This window comes from Neltuma alba, unplaced genomic scaffold (assembly GCF_004799145.2).
Source record: "Neltuma alba isolate B1F8T4 unplaced genomic scaffold, ASM479914v2 tig00006842_pilon, whole genome shotgun sequence".
NCBI classification, from domain to species: Eukaryota; Viridiplantae; Streptophyta; class Magnoliopsida; order Fabales; family Fabaceae; genus Neltuma; species Neltuma alba.
In genome coordinates this window covers 5,676-22,973 of record NW_021634596.1, presented here as the reverse complement: position 1 = coordinate 22,973, position 17,298 = coordinate 5,676, and the positions used below count along the sequence as shown (strand labels likewise).

Genomic DNA, 17,298 nt, shown 5'->3' with positions numbered 1-17,298 from the left:
TGATTATTTTTTTTCCAATCATACTTAGCAATTCGAGAGATGTATGGTAAAAGTTTAATTTTTTATAGCATGGCCGCTGGCAAAATAATAATAATAATAATAATATGGCCAATGTTCCTAGATCTCTAAAAGATTTACCTTCAAGTCTTCCTATCAATTTAGTTATTAAGAAATAATCACTGTTATTTGGTTTTAAAATTTATGAATGTTTTTACGTCATAAATTCACTTAATAAAAAAAATAGATGAAATATATTTTAAACAGCATCACAGGAAATTTTAATAAATTAAAGTGATGAATCAAATAAGCAATTCTTTAAGAAGTCAAACCGATAACTTAGTATTTCTGTTATAGGAAATAACAAAGATAGTTTTTTTTTTCATGCCAAAAAGTAAATATAAATATTTTTTGTAGATAAAAAAAATTAGAAATTGACACCTTAACAAGATTTTATTTTTTTTGGGGTCAACCTTAAAAATACTTAACTGCATAATTACGTACGTCGTCGTATATTTACATTTTGAGATGTGGAAGAGAATGGCGAGCCAAGTGCTTGCGGGAAATAAACCGTCATTATATTAACATAACGTCCCTCGAAAGATTCACAAAAACCAAAACCCAGAAAGCTCGCCTGTGAAGCACTCTACACTCTCAAATCTCGTTTACCTACTCTCGCTTTCTCTCTTAAATCCGCACTCAGCGCTACTTTCTTCTTTTCAGCTGTTTCGTTCCCCTGAAATGCTGAATCTTGCGCTGACCCCTTTCTGAAATTTCTTGATCTCCTGCGAGCACAATCGGCCATGGGAAAAGCTGGGGCTCGGGAATGAAACCTTTAATCTTAGAGGCAATGTGTGGAAATTTCAGAGTCTTATAATGGTGGCTGCCATTTCTGAAGCAGCTTCAACTGACCCGCTGAACACCAAGGCTTCCTCGACCCACCGAAACCCATCGAGGCCTCCTCTTTTACATTCAGAGAAAGACAATGGGACTCTTCCAAGAAGACCCAAGGGTAGGCAGGTTTCTTCCAGGTACATGTCTCCTTCTCCATCGACTTCTACTTCCACTTCAACCTCTTCGTCGTCTTCATCTAGGAGATGCCCCTCTCCCCTCCTTTCACGCTCCATCAATTCCGCACCCTCATCGACCCCCGTACCCTCTACGGTGCCCAAACGGTCCCAATCAGTGGACCGCAGGCGACCCGCGACTCCGAACAGGCCTTTGACGCCTGTCCTACGGCAAGGAAATGCCGGTGATGTATCGGCGGCTACGAAGCTTCTGGTCACTTCTACGCGGAGCTTGTCGGTTTCGTTTCAAGGGGAGGCGTTTTCACTTCCGATTAGTAAGACAAAGGCTGCGACACCCACTTCGAGCAATGCCAGGAAGGCTGCAACGCCAGAGAGGCGGAGGTCGCCTGCAGTTAGAGGTAAGGTTGACGGTGGAGGAGATCAAGTCGAGAACTCGAGACCCGTGGACCAGCACCGATGGCCGGCTCGGACCAGGCAGTCGAATTCGGGTTCCAATCACTTGTCAAGGAGCATGGATTTCATTGGTGATAAGAAGCTTGTTGGAAACGGATTTGGAAAAGTGGTTCGGGCGTTGCAGCAATCAATGATTGGTGATGGTAGAAGGGCATCTTTTGACGGGGGATTGAGTTTGGATTTAGGCAAAGATGAATTATTGAAGGATGCTCAGCAGAGCTCAGATGTAAATTCAGTAAATGATTCTTCGTTGCCTTCTGATCTCACTGCATCTGATACAGACAGCGTTTCCTCTGGCAGCACTTCAGGAGCACAAGATTGTGTTGGAGCTGGCAAGGGTCGACCTCGTGGCATTGCTGTGTCTGCGAGGTTTTGGCAAGAGACTAATAGTCGGCTGCGCCGTTTGCAGGATCCTGGTTCACCCTTATCAACAAGCCCTGCCTCAAGAATGACAGCTCCTTCAAAGGTTGTTCAATCCAAGAAGTTCACTAGTGATGGCCCACTATCATCCCCTCGAACTATGGCTTCCCCAATCAGAGGAACTGCGCGTCCTGCCTCTCCTAGTAAACTATGGGCATCTACAGTCTCATCACCATCAAGGGGAATCTCTAGTCCAGCACGGGTGAGAAGTGCAGTTGCCAGCTCCATCAATAGTAATTCTTTGAATCCACCTTCAATTCTTAGTTTTTCAGTTGATATCCGGAGGGGAAAGATAGGGGAGGATCGAATATTTGATGCACACACGTTACGGATTCTGTATAACCGATATGTGCAGTGGCGGTTTGCCAATGCGAGGGCAGATGCTACCTTTATGGTGCAGAAACTAAATGCAGAGGTATGGTCATCACGGCTTCAGTCAAGCTATATTCGTTTACTAAGGTTATAGTTGCTTGTGATGATATAAATATCTCAGATTGATTCTTTTTCCTGTCTTATAATGGTTGCATATGTGTCCTATTCTCTGGAACAATTTAAACTTACGGAGGTTGTCATCATGGTTATATCATTCTATAAGATTTACAAAAGAATGACTTGTTAAACTATAATTGATAAACCTTGTGTTAGATATCTTGCTCTATAGAGTGATTATGTGTCAACCTGTGCTGGTAGTTTTAGAGGCTGGCCTTAAGTTAATGGTTAAAGGTCTTGCTTTAGTACTTTTGTGCTAGATTTTGGATCAATTAGCATTGTTAATCTCATAAAGGATTTGTTGATTTATTATCAAGGTTGTGAAATATTAGAGAGTATTACAAATCCTGCGTTTCGTTCTGATAACTACATTGGATGGTCACTATTTTCTAGCTGTGCATGGTTTGTTTTATTTACAAACGAAGGTAGATCCATTGGAGGAAAGTGAAGAGTGGAGTTCTCTATGTTTTTCTATGGCTGTGATAAACTTATTTGACGGTCATTCATGAGGTTCATTGAATTAGAAAACACGCCAGTTGCTTCTACTATTTAAAGTTGGAGTTGAGTTGGACTTAGTATCTACATGAACAAGTGCTGATGCTTTTTTTGTTGGCAGTGACGAAAATAATAATTGTCAGTGACCTAATGTGTATGATTTCTATAGTGAGTAGTTGTATAAAGATTAAAGACTTTTTCTCTGATCGTTTTTCAGAGACAGATATTATTCAACTTACTTTGTTGAATAGTCTTCCAATAATTTTGAAACGATAATGTAGTGGAAGGACCTTCTTGGAGCCTGTTCTCAATGCACACCAAGTCATGAACCTTATATTTTAGATCTATGACTTCGACCATGATTCACCATACATAGAGAAGACCAAGTAGAAACAATACTCCATTTTTGCAAGCATACCTGTTTCGTGTCTCTGTAGCGATGAATTTTTTATGCTAAATCAATGTTTACGATGATTAGATTTTGTTAATAGTGATTTTAGTGTCTAAATAATAGACTTAATCATACCTTTGTTCTATATATTTTTTAAGGGAAAAAATCTGCATTCATGTATTGTATGATTTTGGCCTTGATCCGTGTACCTGTATTTAGGCTATTCAAAAGGCAAGTTTTGATTACTCGGTCATCAAAAGGCCTTATGATATGAATGGAGGGAAAATTATGCCTAAGTACCAAATTCACAAATCTTTTATTTCTAAGGATCATTAATGCTAAATACTCATCGTTCCACCTGTAAATTTGTGTTGCTTGAGTGGCAAATAGTGTAAAATATATTTCAATTATGAATGGTAAGTTGTTGTAGTTCAACTTGTAAATTTGTGTTATGTGAGTGGTAAATTTAAGGGCTTCTTAATAATTGATTTGTGGATTCGGTCCCTCAATAAAATTCTTCCATGAATGTGTTGTCTTGGTTTACTGTGTGCACTATATTCCAAGGTGTCTTGGACCAGGCTGTCATGGTTATTCAGAACAGAATACAGAATTTGATAATTCAGCACTCTTATCTCCGGCTTTCTAGGTCATGGGTTTTATTGGGTTCAAAAAAATAGTTATGTTCATCATGATATGCGTCAAACCTCTTGGCCATAGTTAGAGTATAATAAAGTTGCACATGGACCTTCACCTAACTGTTTGGACTTGTTTAGGGAGACTGGAACCCCTCAAATAAGAGGTTATGGAGTAAAAGAGTGAAGAAGAGAGGGATAGAGAGAAAGTGGTCGGTCCCACTTCTGCCATGTGAGTCCTAAAAAAGTTGGGCCTACCTCATTCTCTATCTCTCTCTACTTTGCCCCTTTCCCCTTACTTTGGGGTATCCAAACTCTTATTTAAGTTGGAATGGTCCTTTGACATGATATCGGAGCCTCTATGACCAAGCTGTTAGGAGTTTCATCCTAGTCATTCTCATTCTCTCATCCTCTATTACCATTAAATTTAAGTTGACACAAGATATGGTGGTCTTGTGCTTTGTTTGCAGTTCATACCCAAAGGGCTTCCATTTGAGAGGGCATGCTATAGATATCAATAAAGCCAATTATGAAACTTCACTTAAAATTTTAAACTTTCTGGTTGAAGTGGTCCTTGACAACCATGTTGACATGACATAGTTTGATCACTTAACATTTTCTGATATGTCCAGAAATCATTATGACATTTGATGATTTTGTTTATGGTTTTCTGGTGCTTGATTTATTTTGACAATCTCTTAAGTTTTTATCACTGAGGCAGTAACTCTTTAATTTGTTTTTCTGCAGCTAGTTTGTAGTTGTACATCTAAAAAGTGAATTCATATGTTTGGATGGAAAATGGCTGATTTTTTTTTTCCCCCTGATAACAATTGTACTGATGTACAGTTGCCTATATTTTTTAATTGTATCAGAGGCATTTATGGAATGCGTGGGTAACGACATCAGAACTACGGCATGCAGTTATACTTAAACGAATCAAGTTGCTATTGCTGAGGCAAAAATTGAAGTTAACTTCCATCATGAAGGGACAAGTAAGATTTGGGATTTTGGTTTTAAATGATTACCTGTGTAATTAACGTTTTTTCCCCCAAATCAAGTTTCAAAATTGAAGCCCAGAGCCAGGCCCACCAATATGCTGGGCTGCCTGGGCCTTTTTCTTTTAAACAAATATTTTGTTAAAAATTATGAAATGACCGTTTGAGAAAAAATTTTCACACGAGTATCTGTAAAATCATATTAAGCTCAAGATTTTCATGTGTCCTTAATTTTTTTTCTTTTTCTTTTTAAATGAGGGAATTGAGCTGGGGGGTTGGTTGGGTGCTAGCCTCGCTCCGTATTTCTTTTTGTCCTGCCTGACTTGGCGTGATTGTGGCCAGACCAATTGGGCAATTGCAACCTTGTCTTATGCATGTAACTCTTGAAAAATGATGCACATGATAAAATTAAAAGATACTTCTGCACCATTGGATTTGTTGAAAATGGCTGCAATGGTAGCTGATGTTTCTGTTAGTTAATCACCTTACAACAAAGTACAGTGTTTGATGATATTTTATCACAATAGACTGCTGGTTAATTATCTTTATTGTTCATCATAAATGAAGCTTTTTTGCTTGGTCTTATAGATTTCTTATTTGGAAGAGTGGGCCCTTCTAGAAAGAGATCACTCCAGTTCTTTGGTTGGAGCAACTGAAGCTTTGAAGGCCAGCACCCTCCGTCTTCCTGTCATTGAAAAAGCAATAGTATGTGCCGCTACCTTTTATTTTAAACACTAATCAACATTTCAAAGTTGTCTCTCAATAATCACATAATGTTTTCTTTGTAGGCCGATGTACCAAATCTGAAGGATGCCTTGGGGTCAGCAGTTGATGTCATGCAAGCAATGTCATCCTCAATCTATTCTCTTTCATCAAAGGTAATCTTGGTTTATTTGCTTCCTAATGTGCTCCTCTAGTAGAGGGCGTGTGTTTCTATCAATTGTCAATATAAGATGTGTTAATAAGGTTATGACAAAGCAAATTTCGTATTGTAAGTACCCTTTTTTTGTTTTAGAGTTGGGACTTAGGTTAAGGAGTCATGAGAAACTCAGAAATCCTGAAAGTCAATTTATTTACACCATCCACGATAGGATTGGGTCAATAATCAAATAGATATGTAAGTTCTCACGAAAGTACCCGAGTCTGAAGATGTTATACTTGTCTAGAAGTCTTGCTTCAGTTGATTGGTTGGTTCGATTATTGCCTCCAATTTATCAAGCCAAATGAAGGCAGTCGTGCTTTCATTTTATCTCAAGAACATTATAATAATTTTTTGTAAATGTTGATTAAAATTTTTTTTTATGATATAAAACATTATCGCACTTAACTTGTTTTCAGAATATAACAATTAACCTTGCGATCTAGCAGCTATTAACTTCTCCTTAACCCTTATCACCTTTTCATCTTGTTAGTCGAGTTTTGATGGACTCCGTGATATTTGAGACCAAGTTATGTAATGAAGAAATAAATGGCCTAGAGAGATGCTAAATGGAGTTAAGTCTACATAAGGAAAAGAGAAATGAGGCCTAAAAGGAGATTATGTGTGATGTAGCGGAAGAAGGGCACAAGAGGATCTATCAAGGGATACCACTTTTGCCATGTGATGCATAAGTGGAGAGAGAATATTCAGGGTGGAGGATACCTAGCCTCTTGAAAGCCAGGAGTTGGATACATTTTCATCTCTTTTATGCCTTCCTTTCTCCTCTGTTCAAGGAAAGGAAGCTTTAATTCAGCTACATGAATAATATCAGAGTTAGGGGTTCCGTTAAGTTTATTTCGCTAAATATTCATCTTAAATTCAGTCAAAGATTTTGTGCTGTTGTCTGTTTGGTTTGTCACCCCGCCAAGTAGAATAAGGGTTACGTTGTTGTTGTTGTTTTTTTTTTTTTTGGTTAAATTTGTCAAAATTAATTAGTTATGCATTGAGGAGTTTTGATCTAAACTGATCTTTAACTATACTGTCAAGTCGCCTACTTAATATGAAACATGGAACATTTGGTGGTTCTAGTGTAGTTAGATGCACATGTAAATGTCATAATTCAGCTTTCTTTCTTTAAATTAACAAGGCATTTCCTGATTTGCGATAATTTTCAGAGCGTCCTTTGCTGCTGTAGAATTTGTAGACAGGGAGCTCAAATAGGTGTTTTGCTAGTTTCCTATATGCACCATACAGTTTTGAAAATGACTAGCCTTAATGCACTACACATAGTGGGCAAAGGTTTGTTGTTATTGTAATGTAGTTTATTACATTGGATGCTTGATTCACCCAGACAAAGTGAGCAAATCAAGCTGTAGTATTAATAAAGTAGTTGGTAAGCTTTTGTCTTAGACAACTGCATACACGGGAAAAACAAACCTTCTTTAGTGCACAGTGGCTGATCATCAATGATGGAACCAGCTGTTGACAAGTCCGTCCCACATATTTCAAGTCCATTAAATAACTTATTATGTCTGATTCAGCTGTTGCATTATTAATTTGTCACTTTTGGCGAAAACTTTTTTCCCCTGGGTGACCTAACCTAACGTTATTGTTTAGATCCATCAGTAAAATGGATGCCTTCTCTTAAAACCTAACTATTCATAACCTAGAAGATGACCGATTTCAAGGGTCAGTGGTTATGCTGATGGGCAAATGAAATGGCATGTAATGTTGTCATAATTACAGGATATTGACATTAGATTGAATGATATGATAAAATATAAAAACGTGGTATGATATGCATGATAGTGAGATATCTTTTTTTGGTTTTTAGGTAAATATGATACTTTAGCAAGTGTTGTTTGTTGATTTTTTTAAAAATACACACACACACACACACATATCTATGGCTAGGTTTTGCTTGATTCGGTTGTAATCCACTGGCATGCTTGAATGGAAGATAGTGAGGGAATGAAAGGGAATCCAATTTGATTTTTGGCCTGTGGGAGTTATATAACAAGGAGGAATGGAATAAGACATTTTCAAAATCCCCAAAATTCTTTAATGCCTTCCAACTGTTCATTTACAAATCTCCAAGCCTTTGTTTGTTTCTCTTTTCGGATTTTTGTGGAGTGTTGTTAGGAGGAGAAATGAATTAATTTGCTAATATGCCGTTTATCTTTTATGAAATTTCCATATCGAGTAACTAAGCCATCTTCATTGCCCGTCCACAAGGTATTGATTATGGGTAACATGCCTGATTGTGTGTGTGTGTTTTTTTTTTCTAGCTTTTGGATAACTGTAGAGAATCCACATCCCTTTTAGATAGTGTATATTGAATGTTCAAAATGCATGTTTTTGTTATCTTATTTTTAAAATGATTGATGTATAGTTCCTTGAGCAATCCCTTGTGTCTTGATAGAAGTAGCCAGAATTATTGGTGCTTGTGTGTTGTTTATTTCGCAGCCACCAAGAGCTTTGTTTTGCTTTTCACTAATATGGTAATAAACCATGTAATATCCTGAGAATCTTCAATTAGTTCTAAAGGAGTTGAGGAGCGAACATTTTCAGAAGACTCTATAATGGAATTGAGTAGAGATCTTTAGTTTTTCTTTTTCTTTTTCTTTTTTTGACAAATAGATGTCTTTAGATTAAATATACTGTTTTGTTTTAGCCAAACTAATATTATCTCTTGTATTGGTATTTATAAAGTCATCTGCTTCTGGCAGGTGGAAGAAACTAACTCCCTGATGGCAGAACTTGTAAAGGTGACTGCAAAACAAAGGCATTTCCTCGAACAATGCAAGGATTTCTTGTCATCTTTAGAAGCTATGCAGGTAATCTGTCTTTATCAAGTTTTCTCATCTAAAGACCAAGACATAAAAACCTGCTCTTTTTTGAGTTCAATATGTATCCTACACTGGTTAGTGAAATGGTGTTTCAAATTGTGCTCCTTCCATTTCAAAATAACTGTCATTTTGGAGTTTTAGTTTCGTAATATAATTGTCGCTTTATAATCTTGATGGAACATTACTTATTCATTCTCGTATCATTTTATCCATAAAGTTCTTTGTCAAGCAAAAAAATTTGAAAATAATGGCAAGTGAAGTCCAAGTGCCTTCCTTGAAATAACTTGTCACTGTGATGAGATTTTACTCAGATATCATCAGATTTTGCCACACTCCGAGTTGCTTAATAATTTTGTTAATACACACACATGACTACAAATGAAAGTTATTTTGAACTGTATTTAAATACTATATCTCATCCTGTAGTAATGTTTATGTTGTGTTTTATATCCATGTCTGATCCATAGCAAACCCAATGCTCCTATCAGCGTGTTAAAAAAAAAAAAAAAATTATTCATTATCCCAAAAGAAAAGGATACTTGGCAATGACAATGCAGCCTTAGGTTCTCATTAATCCAGTATAAGTATTCTCATAGCTTCTTTTTCCTGGTTTATGAATTATAATAACAGGTCAGGGATTGCACCTTAAGAACACATATAATACAACTTTGTCGTGTTCGGACTACTGGCTGCCACCTGACAACACGTGTGTAGGACTGATCTTTCTTGACTCCTCACTCTTACTGCTAACACTAACCAGCTTTTTAATTTCCCACGGGTGAAGATGACACAGAAGGTAACGACAATGGAATATGGAGCTGATAGCTTAGCTGGTTTTTGGTTTTCTGTGTTTACATTTTTTGTTTTCGGAACCTAATATGTTCCTGTTGAATGTCGTGTGTAGTATATGTTGTGTATGAATATCATCATCACAGGAAAAAGAAAAAGGTGACCTTTTTTTCCTTCTGCTTCTTTGTTAGGTAGTTGGAAGCAATTCCCTTGGTTCAAGTGTATGTATATAATCAACTAACCATTTGTTTATTAGGTAAATTTGTGGTCAAGATCCTTCACTTGAACACCAGTCCTTGCTGTTTGATTATTGTCGTTATCAGTTTTAGCAACCTCAGGCCTAGATTATAATTCTCTGCAATTTTATACGTGGACTGTGAAATCCTAGCCTCTCGGGGAGATCAAATGATTGCACAAGCATGATGTCCAATCTCAAAATCTTGAACAGGAGTTGTTGTCGAATCATACAAGCATATTCTACTATGAATTTCACCTAGAAGGCTGTTGGATGCTGTTCTTGAGAATTTTGTAGAATAATCCTTTCTTTTACGGCAACATCATGCTATTTTATCAGGCATTCGTCTTCGTAAACAGGACTTTGACGGTTTAATTACGAAATTTCGAGTTCGATTCAAAAAAATGTATTTAAGAGAGCTATTTTAATCGAGTCTAACAATACTTGGATATAACTCAATTAATAGTTATTGAAAAACAGCATTCCATTCATATGTATGCTTATACGAAAAATGATCAAACTGCTTCTAACAATTTTTATCTATAATAGTGACATTACATTTTTACTAGAACAGGTTCGCGTTTATCGTGATGAGATCCTCTCTAACTGCATGCAAAAGATAATATAAACACGGCTTTTAAAATCGGGAAAAAGACAGAAAAATATACTTTGACTTCAAAATGCCAGGAACGTCCGCCCAATTTGGAAAATCTCGTTTTGCTCTTATCAGATCAAATTGGGATTATTTTGTTAAATGAAAAGATAAAACTGCCCTCACTAGATACAAAACGTGGGCACCACGTTAAGCTGCATACGGATGAAGATAGGCAGGAAGGAAAAGAGAGACATGCACAACGGAGGCTGCTCGAGAGTGACGAGAAGGTGGTGATTCGAAAGGGTAAGTGTTTCTTTGAAATCATATGACTCTTTCACCCTCGTAGCATCACTGTGACAGTGTGTTTTATGGTTTTTGATGGTCCCGCGTTCTGCATAAGTCGTCGAGGGTTCAGAGGAGGTAATGTGTGGCATTACGTAAGTACTGTCACCAAGGATCTGGTTTTAGAGAAATACCTTTATTGAAATTGTTATTTCCTTTAACTGTGTTGTTAACTATGACAAAAGCTGCAAGAGGAGTTTACTTATTGTTCATGTTAGATATTCTTTGCCTTATATTTTATGTTTTAAGTATGATCTTCATATAAACTGAGTTTTAAAAATTAGTATTAATGATTATTTCTTTTTATGATAGCTGTTAAAACTTATAATCGAGGTGTTAAAAACTTATTTTGGGGTTGTTATCTGGTTTATTGAAGTTGTGATGTGGTGGGTTTATTCATTATTGGAAATATTGATCCATAGACTGAAGTTGTACAACGCTTAACCAAAGTTGTAACATGGGTTTTTTTTTTCCTATCTCGAAAATACTGTTGTGAATACACATACTGAAGTGGTAAATATATATAAAACTATTGTAAATCCATACACTGGAGTTGTAAAATTCTCCCTAGATGTTTAAACAGGCCGTCCAACCAAGGTGTAGGGAGGTAAGAAACCAGGTGGTTAACAGGTATACCCAAGTTGTTAAAATATTATACTGAAATTGTTAAATGCTTAACCGATGTTGTAAAATGGGGATATTTTTTTTATCCTGAAAATGCTGTTGTGAATACCGATACTAAAATTGTAAACATATATAAAGATATTGTTAATCCATACATTGGAGTTGTAAAATTCTCCTCAGATGCTTAAAATTCTCCTCTTCTCTCTTTTTCCCCTTCAATCGACTCCCACAATGTATCCCTTCGGTCTTTCTTTTCTTTTCTCTTCTTCCACAATGACCACAGCACCACCAACGCGCTCTTCCTTCTTCTCTTTTCTCTTCTTCCACGGTGACCACAGCACCACGAACGCATCCTTCCTTCTTCTCTTCTCTCTTCTTCCACGGCGATAGATTCCTCCTCCACTCCCTTCTCCTCTCTTTTCCATTCTTTGCGCTGTCGGTTTCAACCAAGCATTCCCAAGTTAAACCGCGCCTCTCTTCCCCTGCTTTTTTTCAAATAATACAAAGGGTAGTTTTGTCTTTTCATTTAACAAAATAATCCCAATTCGGTCTGATAAGACCAAGACGGGATTTTCCAAATTGAGCAGACGTTTCTGGCATTTTGAAGTTAAAGTATCATTTTTCTGTCTTTTTCCTTTTAAAATCAGTGAACACGTCAAGTAATTGTACTCCAAATCAATTCTGCTCTCAAGCAATACCTTCCCCAGAATGACGTTTTGTACTATTTTGTTATGATCATCCGTGACAAACGAATTATAATGTCTCTAGAGATTTTCTCAAAACACAACTCATACATGACTACTAGCAAGCTTGGTTTCATGTTAAACGATTTTGATAGTTTTTCTTCTTCTTTTTATAATTAGATTTCGATAGTTTCTAATATAACATTAAATACGCACTATGGGTGGCAAGCCCACAAGAAGTTTTTTTTTGCTAAAACACATGTATCTTTTTATTAGAGGCAATCTAATGACACTGTCAGGCACTAAATATGATTATCTTTTCTAATAGAGATTTGAATCTTGATTCGTTACGTTATGAGAGATCGGCCTCTTCTGCTAGACCTAATCCCTATAAGTCAGCCCACAAGAAGTTAGATAAACAATGTTATTGTAACTGGTAGATTTTGCCAGGTAAAGCATAGGTAATTCTTTTATGAATTAAGTTTAAAATTCCATAGTAAATCAAATCAACCATGGGTTAAATGTTTTCTTAATCATATGTCACACTTTTCGTAGTTTTTTTGTGATTACCCTTTCTATTATATCCTTGTCAAAATACAATCCATTAAATATTATTAAAGATAAAGATCTTAATTCCGTTTTATCGTATAAAAGGTGCTCAATCAAACTCTCTCTCCCACACACAGACATGTGATTTATTTGGGTGCTTATCACCCAATTGATAATTTGATCAGCGCTAAATCTGTACCGTCCAAATAAATTTGACTATCCAAATTTCATATGATTTATTTTTTATATTTTTAATGGTTTGTTAGTTTAATATGTACAAATTATAAAATAAAGATTCTTTTTGTATGATTTTTCAACCAATGATTTTTTATTTAAATATTACTGGTTAAAAATTTTAAATTTAGATGAGCACCACACTCACCAAGACTGACTAGTTTTGTGTGTGTAGATAGAGCGAGAGAGACGCTATTTTATGTTCCAATGGCTTTATTTTTTTAATAAAAGACAAAATTACTAAGATTAAAGGTAACAGTTTTTAATACAAGGTTCGTAAAAGAGCATAAATCTAAATCAGGAAAAGAATCGAAAGTACTAATATTAATAGAAATTACGGTAAAAGCTTTTTATATGTGTTACCTCTGGTTCTTAATATAAAACTTTGTTGTTTATTTTTATCCTAAGTATAAGACTCCAATATATTTTATCTCTCATATTTATCTAATCTTTCCAAGTAGTCCTTCTAATAATAGTAGTTCTAACCCATAAACTTGATTGGTAAAGATATTTTAGGAAAGACAACACATATTTATAACGAATAACTAACTTAACTTATTTTCTTAATCTAGTCAAATGAATTAACTAGTTCTTATGTTTAGGACCATTTAGGACCGAAAGTAGTATTAAGAACATCCTGAAAACAGTTCCTTGAGGGATAGAGGCAGTGATAATGCTGAGCTTGTGAATGGAAGAGGCTGGTTGGAAATGTTCCAATGGCTTCATGTTCCATGGAATTTTATTATCAGTAGAATAGTCTTAGGAGTCTCCTTTCGGCACTGCCCTGTAGGCTACTAGTCCCAAACGAGGTCGTTTCATACTCCTCCGTGGACGGCGTCCCCGCTCGCTGCTTCTTCGCCCTCTCCAGCATCTTCTGACCACGTGCTTGAAAATTCTCCCTGTCGTCCATATTAGAATCACTCGTTACCTTTCTCTTTAACATCACTGATGACCTTTCACCTTTCATGTGCTCCCTCTGATCGGTAGAACTATTCATGGCCGACCCGAAACTCTCATCTTCCGCCGGAACTACTGAACCTCCGCTGCAGCCACCAAAAATGGAGAAATCCGGAGGGAGTAGTGGGGTCAACGGGCCGCCACGGAGCACCGTCTCCACCGCCAGCTGGCAGAGATGCCAATTCCCGGACCAGAGAAGCCCCACTGCTCCATTCACTGGGTTTAGGGTACGTCCCAGCGCTTCAAACAACAACGACTGAAACAAATCTGCCATCACCAAAACCATCAAAATCAAACATACAAAATAGTGGTATTTATTCCTAGTCTTTTATCGGTCAATTATTCCCAAGTTAACTCACCTGTTTCGCAAGAAAACCTCACCTCTCAAGAATAACTTTTCTTTATCATCACGCACACTTATCTTCAGAGAGTATAACAGACTGACTCTCGTTCAAATCAAATCGTTTATACTATACAGTTAATTTGTGATAGCTATATCATCTCTACAGATAACTTCTATATATATATATAGATATAAATTGAGGGGCACGCAGCACACAGGCACACACACACACATATTATAAGAAGGAGGAGGAGGGCGAGAGAGAGAGAGAGCTGACGGGGTCTTTGGGAGGAGGAAACGGCGGAGACGAAAGACATGAGGCGGGCACGGCCGAAGAACTTGGCGAGGAAGACGGTGGCGTGGGCTTGGGCTTGAGGGCCTTGGATCCCCTGAAAGCAATGCCGGAGCATGCACTCGTCGCTGCATCGTTTTCGCAGAACACGACAACCGCTGCAACTCATTTCTCCGATACTCCAAGATCCTCAATATATATATATATATATATATAATACAACCCTAATTAAATTAGGGTTTGTCTAACCACACAACTCCTCAAAACAAGTACCCTTATACGCTAAAAGAACACAATGGATTTTCAATGCGAAGCAACAATGGCATGTGTGTGTCTACATATATATATATATATATAGAGAGAGAGAGAGAGAGAGTTACATTGTCATAATTATCGATGTTGAGGAAGGAAGATTAACCGGTGTTAAGTATTAAATTGATATGCAAAAGAAGATGGGTTAAGTTAGGAACTACGAGGTGCTGGGTACTTCCAAAGAAGCGGGTGATAACGGCTCTGGTTCTCCGCAAATGTTTGAATCATATGGTGCCCTTTGATTCTCTTCTTCATAATTCCAACAGTTTTGGACTACTCTTTCTACTTATATTCTCCGCATTCATTTTGATCAGTTCAATATATATATATATATATATATATATAAAATTCATTCATTTTCCAATCATGAAGTTGTTGACTAACTTCTGTAGCTTGGAAAGACTCGCATGGAAATGGTATTTTGTTAAGAGATTGGAAGTTGTTTTTGATTCGTTAACAGTAAAAAAATAATTTTATCTAAAATAGAGAAAGCAAAAATCAGATTTTTGTTACGAAAGAGCTCCCACATGCAATATAATTCACAGTTTTACACGAACCTTGAGTTGGTGCATTTAATACTATTTTGACATCTAAGACTTGTGATTAACAGTGGTTGTGGTTAATACTTATAAAAAAAAGGTTAAAAGTATTTTTATGATCTTATTTATAAGAAACTAAAACTATCTATTTCAAGTATATGATAGAATGTTTATTTGTGCCTTCGGTGAAATAGAGAATTCTAATCACAATGTACTCATAGTTTCTTCGTGTAAGAGTTGTTGAAGTCCATGAAATGAGGATATTTCTGAAGGAAAAAAAAACCATATCTCTAACATATTTATAGATCCTAAATGATTTTAACTGCATTTCTTAATCTTAATAACTTAATTATTTTATCTATTCGTTGCTTGTAAAAAACATTGGAAAAATTGTATTACCGTATATCTACTCATTTGATAAGGAAAAAAAAAATTCGCCCTTTTAATACAAGTCACCTCGTTAAATTTACTATGTGAAAGTACAACTTTACCCTTGCTTGTTGTTATGCCTATTGTTATTTTCTTGAAAACTATAGATGTTATAAATAGAGATAAAATTAATAAGTTATTAAATTTTAAGATAAAGCTGATCAGATTAAATTTTTTTTAGACTCAAGAGAAATATATTGAAAATATCTTATTAATAGAACTAGAAGAGTATACTCCTCTAGTCCTATTTATAAGACATAAAAAGAAGATATTTTTTTGTCTTATTTATAAGATATTAAGAGAAATTTTTTGTATGAATGTATAATTTTACCTTTTATTTATTATTGTGTTGGCTTTGTTTAGATGAGATATAATATATATATTAAATAAGGATAAATTTGAAAAGTTATTGAATTTTAAATAAGAGTTAATGAAGTTTAAGATTTTTCTTAATCTGTGTGAAACATGTTGGAAGTGATTTATAAATATGATCAGAGGATTACTTCGTACTCCCTCCATCCTTTATTATAAGATCATTTTAACTAAATTGCACGGTTTAAGCAAATAGTATAAATTAGTTAAAATCAATTAATATATAGCAAATATAATTTTTTCCAATATACCCTATATATAAATAGATAAACATGAGAGAGTAATAGTGAGATAAATAAAGAAAGAGAATGTATTAATTGCATTAAATTAGGGATAAAATATGTAATAATGTATTCAATGCTCAGACAAACTCAAAAAAATCTTATAAAAAAGACAGACCTATTCAACAAATAACAGTTGTAATAAAAGACACAAGAGCAGTGTGTAAAGACAACTGTAAAATCATGGAATTTAAGGTAATGGATTGGATTGAGAAAGGAAAAACGATGAAGATGAGAAGAGAGAAGAAGATGGTGATGGATTGGATTGTAATGAGACACAGAAACATAGAAGTTGGAGCCATTACTTAAGTTGGATACGTGGCATCTCTATCCAACAATCAACACAATTAATTACTATTCTTAACAAACCAGAAATTATTAAATTACAGTGTTTAGCGTTTAATCCAACAAAACTAGGATTGTTCGCGGAAGATGCGAGCCCAGTAGTAATAGGTTAAAACTCCTGCAAGCTCATAGTTCGGCATTTTGTGCCTATCATCAATTGTGTGGTTAAAAATTAAGAGACTCCTTAATTGTTTTATCTTAATGAGCATTCCTGTAATCAAACGGAGAATCAACTGTTAATTTTGTGAATAATGTGACTTATTATAAATTTTATATTTTATGTTTCATATTAGTAGTATACGATTGAGATGATGAATTAATTGATTGTTAGGAGCAATATTAATTGAGCAAGGATTTTGGTTTGGCCAAAATAAATGAGAATTTCACCTTGTAAAATTAATGATTAATTAGTTCAAAGTATGAGTCAGAAGATTATGCTATTAGAATTAAGCGATAGTTTTTATATGTTAATCTATGAATTTGATATTACTTTTTTTTTTTTTTAGCCTGACTATGAATTTTGATATTACAACTTTTGTATACAAAAATTTATACTTTAGGATCACCATTCTATTTAAGTATCATAGGACCTAATTGAAAGTGGCTATCTCACATATTTTTTTCTCATTTACAAAGCTCACTGGCAACTTTTATTGAAGAAAATCGAGTCTTTTCTACTTACCCGATTGTGCCGCTTACCCAATGAATA

General features: G+C 35.6%; 2 protein-coding genes across 3 annotated transcripts; one reads left to right on the top strand and one right to left on the bottom strand.

Moving 5' to 3' along the window:
• Window positions 1-626: 626 nt before the first annotated feature.
• LOC114751266 (QWRF motif-containing protein 2-like) lies at window positions 627-9,896 on the top strand. Of its 2 annotated transcripts, XR_003740729.1 has the most exons (7): window positions 627-2,313; window positions 4,778-4,897; window positions 5,489-5,605; window positions 5,689-5,778; window positions 8,549-8,656; window positions 9,299-9,464; window positions 9,573-9,896. XR_003740729.1 is itself a non-coding variant. In XM_028939922.1 (6 exons), the coding sequence occupies exons 1-6, from the start codon at window positions 874-876 to the stop codon at window positions 9,380-9,382; spliced, it is 1,959 nt and encodes a 652-aa protein (XP_028795755.1). In that variant the 5' UTR covers window positions 627-873; the 3' UTR covers window positions 9,383-9,631. The 2 variants fall into 2 exon arrangements, 1 of the variants encoding a protein (XP_028795755.1); XM_028939922.1 differs by having other exon boundaries at window positions 9,299-9,631.
• Window positions 9,897-13,464: 3,568 nt separating this feature from the next.
• Window positions 13,465-14,480, bottom strand: LOC114751267 (LOB domain-containing protein 39-like). Its single transcript, XM_028939923.1, has 2 exons — window positions 14,297-14,480; window positions 13,465-13,943 (listed from the first exon to the last, which is right to left on the bottom strand). Exons 1-2 carry the CDS (start codon window positions 14,478-14,480, stop codon window positions 13,465-13,467), a joined length of 663 nt encoding a protein of 220 aa, XP_028795756.1.
• Window positions 14,481-17,298: the final 2,818 nt, after the last annotated feature.

Coding starts and splice junctions, on each gene's coding strand:
- LOC114751266 (XM_028939922.1), top strand. CDS start 874: ATGGTGGCTGCCATTTCTGAAGCAGCTTCAACTGACCCGCTGAACACC. Junction 2,314..4,777: donor TGCAGAAACTAAATGCAGAG/GTATGGTCATCA, acceptor TAATTGTATCAG/AGGCATTTATGGAATGCGTG. Junction 8,657..9,298: donor CATCTTTAGAAGCTATGCAG/GTAATCTGTCTT, acceptor TTATAATAACAG/GTCAGGGATTGCACCTTAAG.
- LOC114751267 (XM_028939923.1), bottom strand. CDS start 14,480: ATGAGTTGCAGCGGTTGTCGTGTTCTGCGAAAACGATGCAGCGACGAG. Junction 13,944..14,296: donor TTCCTCCTCCCAAAGACCCC/GTCAGCTCTCTC, acceptor TGGTGATGGCAG/ATTTGTTTCAGTCGTTGTTG.